The sequence below is a fragment of the Bombina bombina genome, chromosome 10, assembly GCF_027579735.1.
Source record: "Bombina bombina isolate aBomBom1 chromosome 10, aBomBom1.pri, whole genome shotgun sequence".
In the NCBI taxonomy this organism is placed as follows: Eukaryota; Metazoa; Chordata; class Amphibia; order Anura; family Bombinatoridae; genus Bombina; species Bombina bombina.
The window spans coordinates 136,584,478-136,601,636 of NC_069508.1; the positions used below are offsets into that span (position 1 = coordinate 136,584,478).

A 17,159-nucleotide genomic window follows, 5' to 3' on the forward strand; every position below is an offset into this window, starting at 1 on the left:
ATACACTGAAGATACCCAAGGCCCCTAATAACAATAACTACAGCTACAGCAATATATATAACTGCTCTACTGACAAGAACTAACAGTATACAAACGCGGGCTAGTGGAGGCTGAGGAAGAAAGACTGCAGTACTTTAAAGGACACAAATTAGAAGCCCCAGCATACTACAAGTAATCCATTACAAACAAGACCATCTTGACCTGATACGAAAGATAAGTTAAAATACCTAATGGGTGCGCACTGAGACCTGCTTCACTCAGAGCTGCAGGAGATCATCAGGACTCAGGCCTAATTAAAGACAAAGATAAAAGCACAGCACTGCAATAAGAGATGTCAAGTAAAAGGTCCGCCAAATTGCCAAAAAGTGCACAGTCCTCAGTTTTGGAGAATTACTTCACCCCATCTGAATCTACAATACCAGCTGGAGGTGGGAGTCAGAGCATAGCGAGAGAGGTAACAATGGCAATGGTTCATGAGCCTGAGGGGCAAGCATGCAGCTCACTCTACCTCACAAAAGAAGACATAAGACATCTATGCTCTAAAGAGGATATTAAAGAGGCCATGATGGACTTTAAATCTATGTTTGGAGAGCTTAAAAGGAATATAGAAACTGTAGATCAGCGGGGTCACTATTATAGAAGAGAAACAGGACACACTGAGCTCAGACCTACAGCACCAGAATAGTTGCTTGCAGGCCCAGGATGGCACTGTGCAGGCTCTCATGGATCGGGTGGAGGATCTGGAGAACAGGAGCCGGAGGAACAACCTCCGGCTCAGGGGAGTAACAGAAGCTGTCGATCCCCCTGCCCTGCAGAGCTACATACAGGAATTCGTCAGACATCTAAAGAAGGACGAGTCTGCTTCAGAGGTACAGATAGAAAGAGCACACCGAGCTCTGAGGCCTAAGCCACCAAGCAGAGCCCCGCCCAGGGACATAATCATGAAGATGCTGTCGTTTAAGGGCAAAGAGGATATCCTAAGGCTTGCCAGGGCACAGCACCTGATAGAATTCAGAGGATCCGAAATCCAGGTATACTCCGATCTTTGCCCAACAACTCTGCAAAAACGAAGGGACATGAGGTTCATTACAGCAGTCCTCAGGGACAATAGGATCCCATATAGGTGGGGCTTTCCCACCTGTCTGATAGCAACAAAAGGAAAAATCCCACTATCAAGAGGAAAAATTCTCCTTAGTTAGACTTTCTCCATAGAAACACTTGAATCCTCACAGAAGCTGCCGTATTACCTTTATACTTTAATAAGGTACTTGTTAAATAAAAACTCTAAACTGTTTGCCAGAGAAACAAGATCTCTATCGATGTGTACAAACTCCGCTCCATAAAACCGGAAGTACTGGTCATGTGAGCGGGAGCAATACAAACTGTGCAATACTTCAGAAAATGTGAAAAGAAACTAACAGTTTAAAAAACGTCTCCTCCATTTTAAATGCAATGTAAAAACGCCCCATTGATCATCTCCCCATCCTTTAGAACAGCCTCTGATAATACAGACACATCTCTTATATTGTTCCATAGAGAAAAAGAATTAACAAGATAAGTTATCATCTGCTATACTAAATTTTACATCCCTGAGTCCTCATACAGATTATGTGCCAAAATTAAATACTGTGTCCCCATTATGAATCCTTATATTAAAAGGAATATTGAGTCCCTGAATGGATGGATTAACCTCTTAAGTGCTGCAGCCCTCCTGTACCTAGAAGGCAAAAGCACTTACCTTAGATCCATTTGCATTCAAGATGCTGATCCTCAAGGTGTGGCAGGCACTACGCTCCCTGTCATGGAAGGGGTAGCAAAGTGTTAAAAGTAAAGCAAAGACTTCTTCGCCACCTTTTAACTGCTAAAAGCCACCACTACCATTACTCAAGAGATTGACATGGACACAGCTAGACCCCAATCCTTGCTTGCAGGGAAAAGTACCCATAAAAGGATTAAAATCTACAGGAACCAACTTCGCACAACCTCCATTGACAAAGGCAAAGAGAGTGACTGGGCATTATGGGTAAGGCAGTTACACGTAACAGCTTTGCTGGGGTGCTCTTTGCCTCCTCCTGCTGGCCAGGAGTTGAATATCCCACTAGTAATTGTATTGACGTTGTGGAATCTCCATGTCATAGGAAAGAAATCCAGCATTTGTTGGGTCTGTAATAGATTTAGAGCCAATAACTGCCACTGGACCATTTTTCGATAAGTACCTTGTTTTCATTATCATAGTAATTCTGCAGGTGAGGCAAAATATTGTATGCTTAAGACTTTGTGATAGAAACTAGTTTTATGATTGAATTGCAACTAAGATCTGTTATCTCTGTGTTTTTTACTGCTCTGTTTTGAATTTCATTGCCTCATGCCTCCTTCATAAACTCTCTTTTTTCAACTGCATAGCAAGCCTAAAAAACTCATGCATGTAACCTCTAAGACCAAAGCCAATGCAGATAACGATGATCTTGATGTTTGGCCCATTAAAGGGACACTAAAGTCAAAATTAAGCTCATCATTCAGATAAAGCATACAATTTCATACAATCAGATTGTGTACACTGTGCCGTATGGCTAGCATGGCTATTGGATAAGAGGCGGAAATGTCACCTCATGAAAAAAAATTAGTTTTGCCATGGGCGGCCGGAAGAGATTATTTTAGTATAACAATCAATAATATAAAGGTACTTTTAATCGTATAATGACTTAAACATCATGAATTAAGGTCCATGTTATTTATTGCATAGATACAGCCATTGGAATGTTTCTTTCCCTTTATGCATCTACTTATTGAATATTGTATATGTGGAGGCAGGAAGTAAATTTGTTGTACTTTAAAAAGTTAAATATCTATATTCCTCATCAGATTGCAAATGCATACAGACCAGTATGTGTCCGTTAACAGGAAGATATTGGTGCTTGTTCATACCAAACGCACAGGAGCTGTCCAGCTAAAACTCTGATTTGAAGTTTGTTAATATGTGAGTGATGTGTATATCTATCCATCTATCTATCTATCTATACACCACATTGCATTCTTACCTTAAATTAGACATAATTAAAGAGTTGAAAATTATTTTCTAGAATCCTGCTTTTAGTAGCAGAAAAGGTTATAACCTAAAAGGAGAGGGTACTGGAATTATTTGAAATCTCACTAAAGAGATTTATGTAATCTCAGTAAAGGATTAAATTAAAAAAAAAGTCTAAAGGGACATGATTCAATTTGTTTCATGATTCAATTAGAGCAGTTGTCAGCAACCTTGGACTGCCAGATGTTTTGAATCTACATTTCACATGATGTTCAGACACTCTTTATGCTGGCTGAGAATCATGGCAAATGCAGTTCTGAAACATCTGGGGTGCCAAGGTTTGCTGACACCTGAACTAGAGCATATAGTTTTAAACAACTTTCCAAGTTACTTCCATTTTCGAACTTGCTTCATTCTCTTGGTATCCTTTGTTGAAGTAGCAGCAATGCGCTACTGGGAGCTATCTGAACACAAGAACAGAAAAGTGGCAGGCACTACTCCGGAATCAGTTTATGAGTAAGCACCTAAAGGGGGTCATGAAATGCGTCAGCCTGTCTTTTCACTAATTTCCCTGCCATGTCTGTAGTTCTTTTTAATTCTGGAATAAAATTTTGCTGATTTTATACATTTCACTGATTCTGGAGTAGTGCCTGCCGCTTTTCTGTTCTTGTGTCTACTGATGCGGCTTGATCCACTGCTTTGGCTACGGCACTCCGGGTGACTAAGGTTTTTCTTCCTCCTTCTGGGATTACACTTCCAGTTTATTGTGTAGCATGCTGAGAGCTGTGGTTACCCTTGCTCCTGAGCTAGCTAAATACATTGCGTTAGCCAATTACAAGAGGCATATATATTATGGATTTGTGGGTTAGATGGCACTTCTAATCAAATTATTTATATATATATATATATATATATATATATATATACAAAAATGTCCCAAAGACTCTGCACACACTTTACAAGGAAGTATCCTGCCCGGGGTGCATATCCCACCAGGACTTGAACAAGTAGTGTTTAATACACAATCCGGTGACGTTTCGGAGATGTTATCTCTGTCCTCAGAAGTCTGAGGACGGAGATAACATCTCCGAAACATCACCGGATTGTGTATTACACACTACTTGCTCAAGTCCCGGCGAGTGCTTCCTTTATTGCGTTATATATATATTTATATATATATATATATATACGCAGCCATCAGTCACCAGATAGCTCCTAGTAGTGCATTGCATACCTAGGGGCCGAATGATCAAGCTACCAATGGAGCTTGATGCCCCTGTTTCCCGCCTGCTCTGAGGCTACAGACATCAATCCGTCCGATCCTATACGATCGGGCTGATTGACACCCCCTGCTAGCGATTAGTGACATCGATTGGTCACGAATCTGCAGGGGGCAGCATTGCACAAGCTGAGCGGATCATGTCGGACAGACTGATGATAAATCGGCCCCCTAGGATTTTTAGCAAAGAATGCCAAGAGAAATAAGCAGCATCTTAGATCATAGAAGTAAATTGGAAAGTTGGTTAAAATTACATGTGCTATCTGAATCATGAAAGTTTTATTTTGACTTTACTATCCCTTTAATCTGCAATTAAAAACCTATCCCTTTAATGACAAATTTGAAATTCAAAATTATATCTGAATGGTGTGATTTGCTACCAGAAAAGCTTGTGTTCTGCTAAAGCCTTTTTACAAATGTTACACTTGTGATCTTGTTTTACATTTTTACAGTGTCTGACACCTTATTAACCCTCTTTTTTCATCAGAGCAGCTGTCAGATTTATTAGTAGTCAACATTGAGAACTTTATAAAAACTAACCTTTCTGATTCCTCTTAACTTCCTCATCTGTAAACAAGGATGCAAATATCTCTCATATCATCTCATGGAGTTCATAAAATACAAGACAAATGCTTTGTCCAGCCTATATTTCAGCCCATACAGGGGTGGAACTACCATTGGTGCAGCGGGCGCAATAACGTTAGGGCCAATAACAACCTGTCTATACATAGGCTTGCACAGAATGTATACAATTCTAATGTAAGGGAGCCTTTTATTAGTGCAGGTTGCAGGTCCATCTTACCTATATATCCTCAAATCATTATACAGGGCAGCATGTATATTTTTACCATTGCTTATTTAGTTATCTTTGGGGGGCCCAAAAACAACTTTGCACCAGGGCCCTCTGTTAAGTAGACCTGCTAGTGAGCTCTTATTATTGTTCGTTTAACAATTTGCTTATGAATTTTTTATGTATATTACTTAATTCTAGCAGTAATGACCCATAAAATGTCATTGCAGTCTATGAAATTGTTTACAAATGTATGGTTTGCAAAATGACAAGACTTGATGCTAACATCTTTAAGAGTAAGATGTATATGTTTTGCTTAATGAAAAAATACAAAGGGAAATTGAGCTATTTCATGTAGAATAGAAGCTTCATAATATCTATAAAACAAAGAGCTGTGTACTGTAACACAAGTTAAATCTTCTTTCTTTAGTATAGTTTGAGTAATATAAATGCTCTAATCAAATGAATGTGCTGTAAGCATCACATTAAAGGGACACTAAACCCAAATGTTTTCTTTAATAATTCAGGCAGAGCGTGCAATTTTAAGCAACTTTCTAATTCACTCCTATTATCAATTTTTCTTTGTTCCCATGCTATCTTTATTTGAAAAGCAGGAATGCAAAGCTTTGAAGCCTGCCCATTTTTGGTTCAGCATCTGAGTTGCACTTGCTGATTGGTGGCTAAATGTAGCCACCAATAAGCAAGTGCTATTCAGGGTGCTGAACCTAAAATGGGCCGGTTCCTAATCTTTGCATTCCTGCTTTTCAAATAAAGATAGCAATCGAACAAAGAAAATTTGATAATTGGAGTAAATTAGAAAGTTGCTCTATTTGAATAATTAAAGAAAAAATGTGGGTTTAGTGTCCCTTTAAAGACATGCACCTTGGGTAGGTTGGTACACTAAACTAGGTTATACTTTTGCTACCTTTGGCCTAGGTTCTGTGACTGACAAAATTAATTTTCATTGGGACCAAGTGATTTTCATTGGCACATAGTGATGTTTTGAGATTAGTTTGATTATATTCTCTTGTTTCAATAAGATGAAATAGCTGTTGCAGAACAGATGTTTTGTCCGTATTATGTTACAGAATCCAACATCCAAACTGGCTCTCACAGCAGTAGAAGAAAGTGAAATAATAACTTTGTAAAATGTATTTTACTACTAGTTCCCAGTGGTGGCTGCAAATACTGTGGGAATGCATAGATCCCTTCAATAAGGGGAAAATGTGTTAATACTGCAGGGGGCATGGTAAACTAGTTTGTGAGTGTTGTACCTTGGGCAAGTGTGATAAGATTTGCTCCCGCTATTGCAGATTATTTATGTATTCATGTTGTGATATGTGTTGTTCTGATAGGGACCAGAATGGGAATCAGAACTTGATAGTAATAGTAATAAGCAGCTATATGACAGTCAAATAAACTGTCAAAAAGTTAATTGAGAGCAATAATATCTAAGCCTTTTTCTTCTATTGGAAACAATATCCAGATGGTATAGAAAATAATTGAATAATTGGAGCAATCTATGATTAAAGGGACATTGAACCCAAATTTTGTCTTTTGTGATTCAGATGGAGCATGTAATTTTAAGCAACTTTCTAATTGACTCCTATTATCAAATTGTCTTCATTCTCTTGGTATCTTTATTTGAAATGCAAGAATGTAAGTTTAGATGCCAGCCCATTTTTTGGTGAACAAACTGGGTTGTTCTTGCTGATTGGTGGATACATTCACCCACCAATAAACAAGTGCTTTCCATGGTGCTGAACCAAAATATAGCTTAGATGTCTTCTTTTTCAAATAAAGAAAGCAAGAGAACGAAGATAAATTGATAATAGGTGTAAATTAGAAAGTTGCTTAAAATTGCATGCTCTATCTGAATCACAAAAGAAAAAAAATGTGGGTTCAGTGTCCCTTTAATGGAACTCATTTTCCAAGAAGTTATTTTATGACACTTTTTTCATGCAAGCTACCATGTTGTAGTATTAATTAACGAAAAGGAGGTAAAATTAAGCCCATTAGAGTTTAAAAATCACATGCTCTAATCTGTTAGAGCATATCATTTTAAGACTATTGACCCTTCAGTACTGTGTGTTTAATCCCTGAAAAGTACACTCTTTACTCGCACAGCACTGTTGGACCCGAGCGGAAGACAAGCAGTTCTACACTGGTTCTGAGCAGCACTTCTACTGTGTGTTAACCCCTTTGCAGGGGTTAAACACACATTAATGCAGGGTTGGAAGTCTTAAAATTACATGCTCTAATGGATTAATGAATGGATTTTTGACTATAATGCCCTTTAATGGTGATCAGAAAGATACCTATGGTTTGGGAAGATATTGAACTACAGTGTAGTGTTCAGGGCAAACAGGATTACAGTTCACATCAAAGGCATTAGGTTCCACAGTATAGTGCAGAATATAATTTGTAATCTATTTGTCTCTCTTTAAGAGCAGGGAATACAAGTAAACAGTTTTAAGAGCAGTTTAAAGTTGGCTGACATTGAATGTTTCTGCGACTGCCAGCTGTTTTAAAGGAACATCAATAATAACTTGCTTTGGGGGCACTGCAATAGCATTTTAGAAGCTGGTACTAAAAATATCAAATTTTGATTGCAGCTTGACAATTATTTTATGAAAAAGAGTGATATGAATAAGATCATTATAAAACATTAAGAATATTAATTAATAAAGCCAGGGACTTGCAAATACTCCTTTTTTTTATATAAATAAAGTTATCTCTACATGGGCCAATATTGATTTTTTTTTAAGTCTTGGTAAAGCTTCTAAATGATGGTATTGGTTATTATAGCTTTAGAGACTTGTACTAATTGGTCTGTTATAAACTTTCTATTATAAATACAGTCTCATATCCTTTAGTCCTGTTTGTAAGTTTCATGTTAAACATAAAACCAGGAGCCTAAAATTTTCATACCAGAGAACTTGTAAACTATTTATTTTCAGTATGAATTGTGCACTAAAAAAGGCAAATCATACTCAGCGCATCCCATTTCTAGCATGAGGGGTTTTTTTTTTAAGCATAAAACCAATTGTCTAACCAACAGATGCCTGGGTCCTGTCTTGCTACCAGGAAAAAAATGTCAAAACATTTCAAGAAACTTTATGTATACTTTTGTTGTTTGTTCATGTGGTAAAATTTAAATTCTGAAACAATCTAAACCATAGTTATTTGTTTCAAAACTTCATATTTAGCCAATTAGCCTCCAGTAAGTAATGTAATACATTACAAAAGCATTACTCTTTGGCAGGCAGGGGGTTAATTAGTGTTTTTTCTACCTCCAGAAAGCAAATCAGCTATTTCTTGGAATTTTTTTCGGATTGGATTTGGATTGGTTGTTGGTCTTTTGTTTATCTTTAGTAAGCCAAGCATTAGTTGTTAGCCTTTTTCTACCATCAGGAAGCCAAGGGGTAAGTTGGTGACTTTTTTTCTACTTGGAGGTAGTTATGGGGTTAATCATTAGGTGTTTTTTTTCTACCATCAGGTAGCCAGGGAGCTAGTTGTTAGCTTTTTCTATCTTTGGGCAGCCAAGTGGTTACTTATTACTCTTTTTGTGTAGCTTCAGGCCGCCATGGTGTTGGTAATTGTCCTTTATCTGCTTGCAAGCTACAGACGTAATAGGTGTTTGCCTTGTTCTAGCGTCAGTCACCAAGGGGTTAGCAATTGTTCTTTCTCTACTTTCTGACAGCAATTTGGTTAATTGTTGGATTTATTCTAGCCCTAGTCTGTATTTCTGTTCTCTAACCAATACAACATCTACTGTAACTGTACCCTTGTATTCATCACTCCTAAACAAAATGTTATATTTCTTGAATCATTTTGCTTTGAACCAAAAGATAGTTTTCATCTTTGGCATAACATCACTAGAGTCTATGCAGTTTTTTCCATTTCCTTTTAAACCTACAAAAGGCTGGGAAAATCGTTAGCATATTGTTAACTTTTATCTGGGTTGTGCATGAATACAGAATGTGTATTTAACTCACTATACATCTGATTTCTGTTTTACTTGATTTATATAGGGCTAAAATTGTATTTTAGTACAGAGGACATGAATTAAAGATTAGTGTAAACTACAACATGCATTTCAATATTTTATTTACATGTGGTTTATAAGTGTGTAAACAAAAAAAAGATTTTTTTAGGTATTTTTTTTCCCTAGATGATGTCTGTGTTAAATTGATGTTTTTGTACAATGTACTTAAAAAAATTTGAAAGGAATGTTTTAAGAAGTCTTAAGTACTCCTGTTTTTCCTGAATGTGGGTGGCATTGCTACTATTTATAATATGCCATTTTTAATCCTAGTGGAAGATGTAGAGAGAAATGATGGTTCAGCTGAAAAACCCTTTTATATGAATAAAACTCTGATGAACATCTTGAACAAGCAAAATGTACCAACCAGAGGTACAGTAGAACAGTAAAATAAAAGTGAAAGAGTAGCAACGTGATTTTTTTTTGTAGTACTAAACCTGGATTTGTGTAAATATTTTATACCAAAGTCTAACAGACATGCAAAGCTTGCAGCAGCACTGGAAAAAAATAATATTGTATAGTTTTATAAAGGACTATATTAAACAATTTTGTATTCTCAAAGATGATGCTTTTGGGTGTCAGTCCACTTAATTGTTTTTGGATCACTTTTTCCAATACTGACAGGGTTAATGCTAATAAATAAATTGTGTACAAAATATTAAAAAAAAAAAATGTTTTGTAAATGTAATTTTATTGTTAAAAAGAAGACACATAGGATTCCATTGTGTGAATTGTATTTATATGATTAATTTGTGATGCTGTAACTCATTTTATACAAAGTGCCTTACTGGCTGTTGTGTATATTGCAGGGAGCATGTGTCTACAGAGATTTTGTAACTATGTAAAAGAAAAAAATGTGTCTGATTAGAAAACAATATCTCAAATAATCTCGAGACTTAAGGGCCTTATTCAATAATAATAATAATAAAAAATCAATAAAATGTTTCTCACGACTCTGAAGTTCAAAATTATTTACTATTAACTTTTTTAATGCACCTATCCATAGCAATTTATTTAAAAAGTAAAATGTTGCAAACAAATAAAATAAAAAAAAATGAATTGCAACAATTTTTACAACATTATTAAATATAAATAATTAAACCTACAATAAAAAAAGTATTTAAATAAAAGAATTAAAGGGGCAGTGTACACCTTGGTATTTCTATATCAAATGTTTAGTTGTGTGGTAACACATAATGAAAATATACCTTCATTATTTATTTTGCCCACTTTTCATATAATTGTGGATTTTGTAATTAGAGCTGGAAATGCACACTGCAGATACCTTTAGGTGAACACTGCTACATAGCTTTCCCTAACTGGATTTAGCAGATAAAAATGGCAAAACAATGCAGTTTATACTAAAATAATGACCATGGGAAGCCTTGCAAGCTTCAGACTCAAGCCTGGATAGGCTCCTTTAGATAAGGCAACTGAGGCAACCATGATGTTAATTTGTTTTAAAAATTTAGAGTTGGCTGATATGTTATTCTAAATCTAGACAACAGATTGTGATTACAAGGTATAAATGTTCTAAAGGCTAAACTAGTTAAGAAATGCAAAGTAAACTTGACTAAATAATCAATTTATAAAAGAAAACATTGGTAATACCAACTGAGCATTTAGGTTAAATATAAAATTACAACATAAAAAAATGGAAATATCCACAGGTGAGAAAATAAATTAATATTTTGTATTTTATGTACTATTCGATAGTTAAGGTGTTTAAATAAATATTACTGAAAAGTATTGTACTAATGAAATGAAAAACTTTGTAAAATTTAAGAAAAAAACAAAAATTAACTTATAATTAATTTTCTTTAATGTTCAATTAAGATTTTTTTTTGTCAGTTGAATAAGGCCCTAAATCTATAACAACTAAGATATAGTGAGGATTGAATATTATACATATTTTAAATAAATTATTAATCTCTGTAACATGATTTTACTAGGTATTCTCTGTATTAAAAATAGGGAATCAATTTTTTTTATGGTGAATGGGAAAGAAGATGAATTAGAGTCATCAAAATAAACTGGTTATAAAATTATTTATATGTAGAATAGACATTCAAGATCTATTTGGTGTGCTGTATATAATAAACTGTATTATTTTTCTCAATTAAAGGGACAGTCTAGGCCAAAACAAACTTTCATGATTCAGATAGGGCATGTAATTTTAAACAATTTTCCAATTTACTTTTATCACCAATTTTGCTTTATTCTCTTGGTATTCTTAGTTGAAAGCTTAACCTAGGAGGTTCATATGCTAATTTCTTAGACCTTGAAGGCCACCTCTTTTCAGAATGTGTTTTAACAGTTTTTCACCACTAGAGGGTGTTAGTTCATGTGTTTCATATAGATAACACTGTGCTCGTGCACGTGAAGTTATCTGGGAGCAGGCACTGATTGGCTAAACTGCAAGTCTGTCAAAAGAACTGAAATAAAGGGGCAGTTTGCAGAGCCATAGATACAAGATAATCACAGAGGTTAAAAGTATATTATTATAACTGTGTTGGTTATGCAAAACTGGGGAATGGGTAATAAAGGGATTATCTATCTTTTAAAACAATAACAATTCTGGTGTAGGCTGTCCCTTTAAACAGCTACTTCATGTGAGCAAAGCTAAGGTTTAAAAGTTGTTTAAATATAAAAATGCAATATTTTCTTTCTGATAGTCAATTTTCTCAACAATTTATTTGTGAATTTGCAGATTATTGCAATGCAGTCATATCATTTGTTATCCCAAATTAATTTTATGTGGGAACTCTTTATTATTATTATTATTATTTCACATATAGTTGATCCTAAAGGGACAGAAAAGTCAAAATAAAATGTTCATGGTTCAGATAGGACATGCAAATTTAAACAATTTTCCAATGCACTTATATTATCTGATTTGCTTTGTTCTCTTAGTATTTTTTGTTTGAGTAAAATTAAAGTAGATTGAGAGGAGCTTAAGAGTTTGCATTCAGTAGTTTTGCTCACTGCTGAATGTGGAATGCGGCCACTGGCAGCATTCGGCACTTTCAGAGTCTTGTGAAAGTGCTACACAATGGATGTGCATAGATATTAGTTGGTTGCACTTTCACAAGAAGTAATCTGGTTCTAAAAGGTGCTGAATGCTGCAAGCAGCTGCCTTCCAAAGGATACCAAGCAAACTAAGCCAAATTTAAAAAAATGGAAAGTTGTTTAAAATTTCAAGCTCTATCCATTCAATTTAAGTTTAATTTTGACTCCACTGAAGTACCCTGTTAATAGTCTCCCCCAGTTATATTTTTACATAAACATAGAAATAATTCACTTAATAAAATTGGAATTTTTTTTATTAATTAATATTTTGGCCTGGAATATCACACCTCACCATTCATTGGAGCTACTATTGAGTGTGAATTATGGGGCTATCGGAACTTCTTCATTGGCAGCGCCCTGGTAATGGGATATGAACATTTTTAGTCTAAAACCACTTTGGCTTGATTATTAATCCTAATGGTTTGAGATTGTAAATCCCTCTTTAATGGAGGATATGGAGAAATGTATCGTGCACTGCATTTGATACTTTGTAATTAAAATGTATAAACATTTCATACTTTTGATAATTAAAACGTTTGTAGAAAAAAAATGACTAATTTAGCAATCTATAATGGCTTTTTACTACAGCCTTACACTGAACCATGCTGTTCCATTGTAATACCCCTTCACAATTGTAGGTGACAGTGAAAAGTGTAATGTGTAAAAGTCCAATGCATTTTGTACTAACTCATTTTAACTGGTTCTAGCTCTTATATATTGTCTATTAATGACAGCATGACTTGAGGGTCCATATTCTGTGTGCTTCTGCTGTGCAGAATTAGAAATGCTTTTTTTCAATAATAAAATCTCTCAACAAAATATTTATTTTAACATTTGTGAAGCTGGGTGCTTTGCAGCAGTGAAGTTTTGCTTGATAATTATTAAAAGTGTTGGAACAACTAATTTCTGAAATGTTGTTTGTTGAAAATATTTTTCAAATAAAGATTGTTTCATAAACAGTGTTGTGTTTATTTGTATGTACTTAAACATAATCCAGATTTAATTTAGAACACTTGCATATTGGTATCTTTTAATGGGATATAATACTCATATGCTAAATCACATGAAAGTGATGCAGCATACCTGTGAAAAGCTGACAAGAAAATATCACAGGAAGATCTAAAAAGGGAAGATATTTTACCTCAAAAATTCTTCAGCTCGCCAGAGTAAGTGCTCTGTGAACAGTTATACTTCAGCTGATGGCCAGTTCAAGTAATATTTTCTACAATATTTTACTGCTATGCTGCATCACTTTCAAGTGCTTCAACATTTAGGTATCATGTTCCTTTAAATTAAACAGCCAACAGTATTCCAGTTTCTGTAAATTATCATTTCAACATGTGGACTGTCATTTGTAATGTATATCCCGATATTATGGTTGCAGTGACAAACTCTGCAATTCCCCCGCAAGAATATAATTCAACATTTTGTTACATTAAGAGATCCTGGTTACGATAACATTATTTCTTTCATACGATGGTGAGAGTCCACATCATATGCGGGATTACACTCCACTCCACAAGGAGTGAGCAAAAGCACCATACATACCAGAACATTTTTTTACATTCTTTTTATTGAGGTTTCACATATAAAAACTGTAGAAAAGATATAAAAAACATAAAATAACTTAGTCAAACCATTTAAATTTATACCTCCTATAGTATTTTAAATCCACACATAGCCTTTCATCAATATAGAAACAACTCCGATTATAAGGACCCTTCTTGGATCCTTCGAAATGTTAAACCTAAACAGTTATGAAAAATCTTAAAGAACCATTAGCAAGCAATCCACTAGTAATTCTTAAAGGTTTAGAAAGATGTCTGTAAGTTAGTGAACTTAAAGCATTGAGACAAATGGGGCTACAAAATAAATGGGGGGGGGGGTTAGAAAGCTAAATTCAGTAAAACAGTTTGCCAGTAGATATCCGTTACCGCACCGAGAGTCCGTGTCTGAGGTTGGCAGCGTGTGTGAATGCGGCTTACTTCCGGGTAGCGGTTGGAAAGTAGATCCGGCCGTTCAATGATCCAGGCTTGATAGAGACAAAGTTACAGCAGTAACGATGGTGGAAATAAAGTAGCAAAAGTTTAAGCTGGTGTTATAACTAGCTCAAGATTCAACAGAATTGGAGACCTGAAGTAGAATAGCTACAACAAAGTAGATATGACTTCAATCATCAGGCAGTGAAAAGATGTTAAAGGTAGTCCTTAAATAGGGAGGAGACCAGATAGGAGGGGTTAACCTTAAAGGTATACCACATCTCCCCCCCCCCCTCAAGGAAGCACCCCAGGGGATTCCAAGCTAGGTTTATCAGGGTAGCGGCGATGAAAACTCTGCAAAAGACGAGGTGTGCGAAGATCAGAATGGAGCTGCCAGGAGTTATCCTCCGAACCATAGCCTTTCCATTTCACAAGGTATTCCAACCTCCGTCTATGGATTCTAGAATCAAGCACAGCTTCGACTTCATACTCCTCCCGATCATCAACGAGGATCGGAGGGGGCCGAAATACAGACAGGGACTGAGGTGATGGAAGATAGGGCTTCAACAGGGAGACATGGAAAGAGGGGTGAATTCTGAAATCCTGAGGAAGATCCAATCTAACAGCGTTGAGGTTAATTAATTTAGATACTTTAAAAGGGCCTAAGTACTGATTTGCTAGCTTTTTACTAGGAACAGATAGCTTTAGATTTTTTGTCGAGAGTAGAACCAAGTCCCCAATTTGATATGAAGGACTGGCTGTGTGATGTGTGTCATACAACCTTTTCTGATAGTCTTTAGCATCTGAGAGATGCTTTTTCAGGATTGACAGTCAATCATGTAAGGACGTTGCGAAGTCAAGGGCAGAGGGTGAATACACCTGTTGAGAGGATAAGGAGATAGTGGTAGGATGATATCCATAAGTAGCGAAGAATGGAGATAATTTAGTTGAGGATGAAGTAGTATTGTTGTAACAAAACTCTGCCATGGGTAGGTAAGACGACCAGTTATCTTGAAGATGAGTTATGAAGCAACGAAAGTATTGCTCAAGAGTCTGGTTAAGTCTCTCAGTCAGACCATTTGTCTGGGGGTGGAAGGCAGTCGAATACCTTGAGTCAATCTTGATTAATTTGCATAAAGATCTCCAGAAATTTGAGGTAAACTGAGTACCACGATCAGTTATAATAATATTAGGTAGTCCATGTAAGCAAACTATGTTATCTAGAAAAACTTGTGCTGTTGTGAAAGCTGTTGGCAGACCTTTTAGTGGAATATAATGAGCTAGTCTTGTTAGATGGTCAATAACTACTAATATAGTGTTGAAATGATGTGATTCAGGTAACTCTACTATAAAGTCCATTGATATGGTACTCCATGATTTGTCAGGAATAGGCAGAGGAGATAAAAGACCTGATGGTCTTTTGTGTATTAACTTATTTCTGGCGCATGTATCACAATGTTTTACATAATCAGTTATGTAATTATCCATAAGAGGCCACCAGTAATTTCTCCTGGTTAGGTCAATAGTTTTTGAAATACCTGGATGACCAGCTAGGGTCCCATCATGGGTTTGTTTGAGAATAGATGATCTGATTTGCTGCGGAATATAGAGTTTGGATTTATGATAGAAAAGACCAGAAGTAGGGTCTTGTTGACAGTCTATTCCATGAGGTGGTTCTTGCTTTAATTGTTTTAGAACCTCTTCTTCTAGGGGTGTGAGTACACCTATAATTTTTTCATTTGGAATTATTTGGGTGGTGTTATCTTGGGTGTTTTGATCATGTAACCTGGAAAGAGCATCGGCCTTTGTATTCAAGGTTCCAGTTCTATATGTTAAGAGGAAATTAAATCGATCAAAGAAGATTGACCATCGTGCTTGCCGTGCTGTTAAAGTCTTACTTGTCTTTAGAAATTCAAGATTTTTATGATCTGTGTAGATCATAAAGGGCATTTTGGAACCCTCTAATAAATGTCTCCAGTGGTTTAGCGCACATTTTATAGCTAGGAGTTCTTTATCTCCTATGCTATAATTTTTCTCTGCGCTAGTCAACATTCTTGAATAGAAAGCAATAGGGTGAGTCTCGGTTTTGTTCTTATTGGGTTGAGATAAGACAGCACCGATACCAGAATCGGAAGCATCCACTTCCAAGATAAATTCTGAATCAAAATCTGGCATAGCCAGGATGGGAGCTGTTGTAAAATATTCTTTCAACCTATTAAAAGCGACAGTTGCGGATTCTGTCCACTTAAATTTTTGTTTTTCACTAGTCAGTGCTGTTAAAGGTTTAACGATAGAAGAGAAATTCTTAATACATTTTCTATAAAAGTTCGCAAAACCGATAAACCGTTGCACGGTTTTTATTGAAGTTGGTATAGGCCAGTTTAGAAATGCCGAAACCTTCTCCGGATCCATCTGTATCTTGTTCAGACTGATAATATAACCCAAAAATCTTATTTGTTTAACATGAAAAGAACATTTTTCTAATTTAGCATATAATTTGTGTTCTTTTAAATGAGTTAATACCCAGCGTACATACTTTTCATGTTCCTTTGGTGTTCTGGAATAGATTAGAATGTCATCTAAGTATATGATGACACAGACGTCAATAAGGTCACGGAATATTTCATTTATGAAAAATTGGAAGGTTGCTGGGGCATTACTCAGACCGAAGGGCATTACGTTATATTGAAAAAGGCCATATCTGGTTCTGAATGCCTCCATTCGTGACCTTCCTTGATTCTAACCAAGTTATAAGATCCCTTTAAGTCTAATTTGGTGTAAATGGTTGCACCAGTTAGACGTTCCAAAAGTTCAGGGATTAGTGGTAAGGGGTACCTATTTTTTATTGTAATGTTGTTTAATGCTCTATAATCAATAATAGGCCTTATGGTACCGTCCTTATTTCTTACTAGAAACATTCCTGCAGCTGCAGGGGATGTGGAATGAGAAATAAATCCTTTACGTAAATTTTC

At 35.7% G+C, this 17,159-nt stretch overlaps 1 protein-coding gene across 3 annotated transcripts in view; it reads left to right on the top strand.

Annotated features, from left to right (window-relative positions):
• The window catches only part of SLC44A5 (solute carrier family 44 member 5), a 373,508-nt gene extending 360,343 nt beyond the window's left edge, over positions 1–13,165 (top strand). For all 3 annotated transcript variants that reach the window (XM_053693344.1, XM_053693345.1, XM_053693342.1), the window contains exon 22: positions 9,413–13,165. In XM_053693344.1, the coding sequence (XP_053549319.1) occupies positions 9,413–9,528 (116 nt within the window). In that variant the 3' untranslated portion in view covers positions 9,529–13,165. The remainder of the gene's footprint in view (positions 1–9,412) is intronic.
• Positions 13,166–17,159: the final 3,994 nt, after the last annotated feature.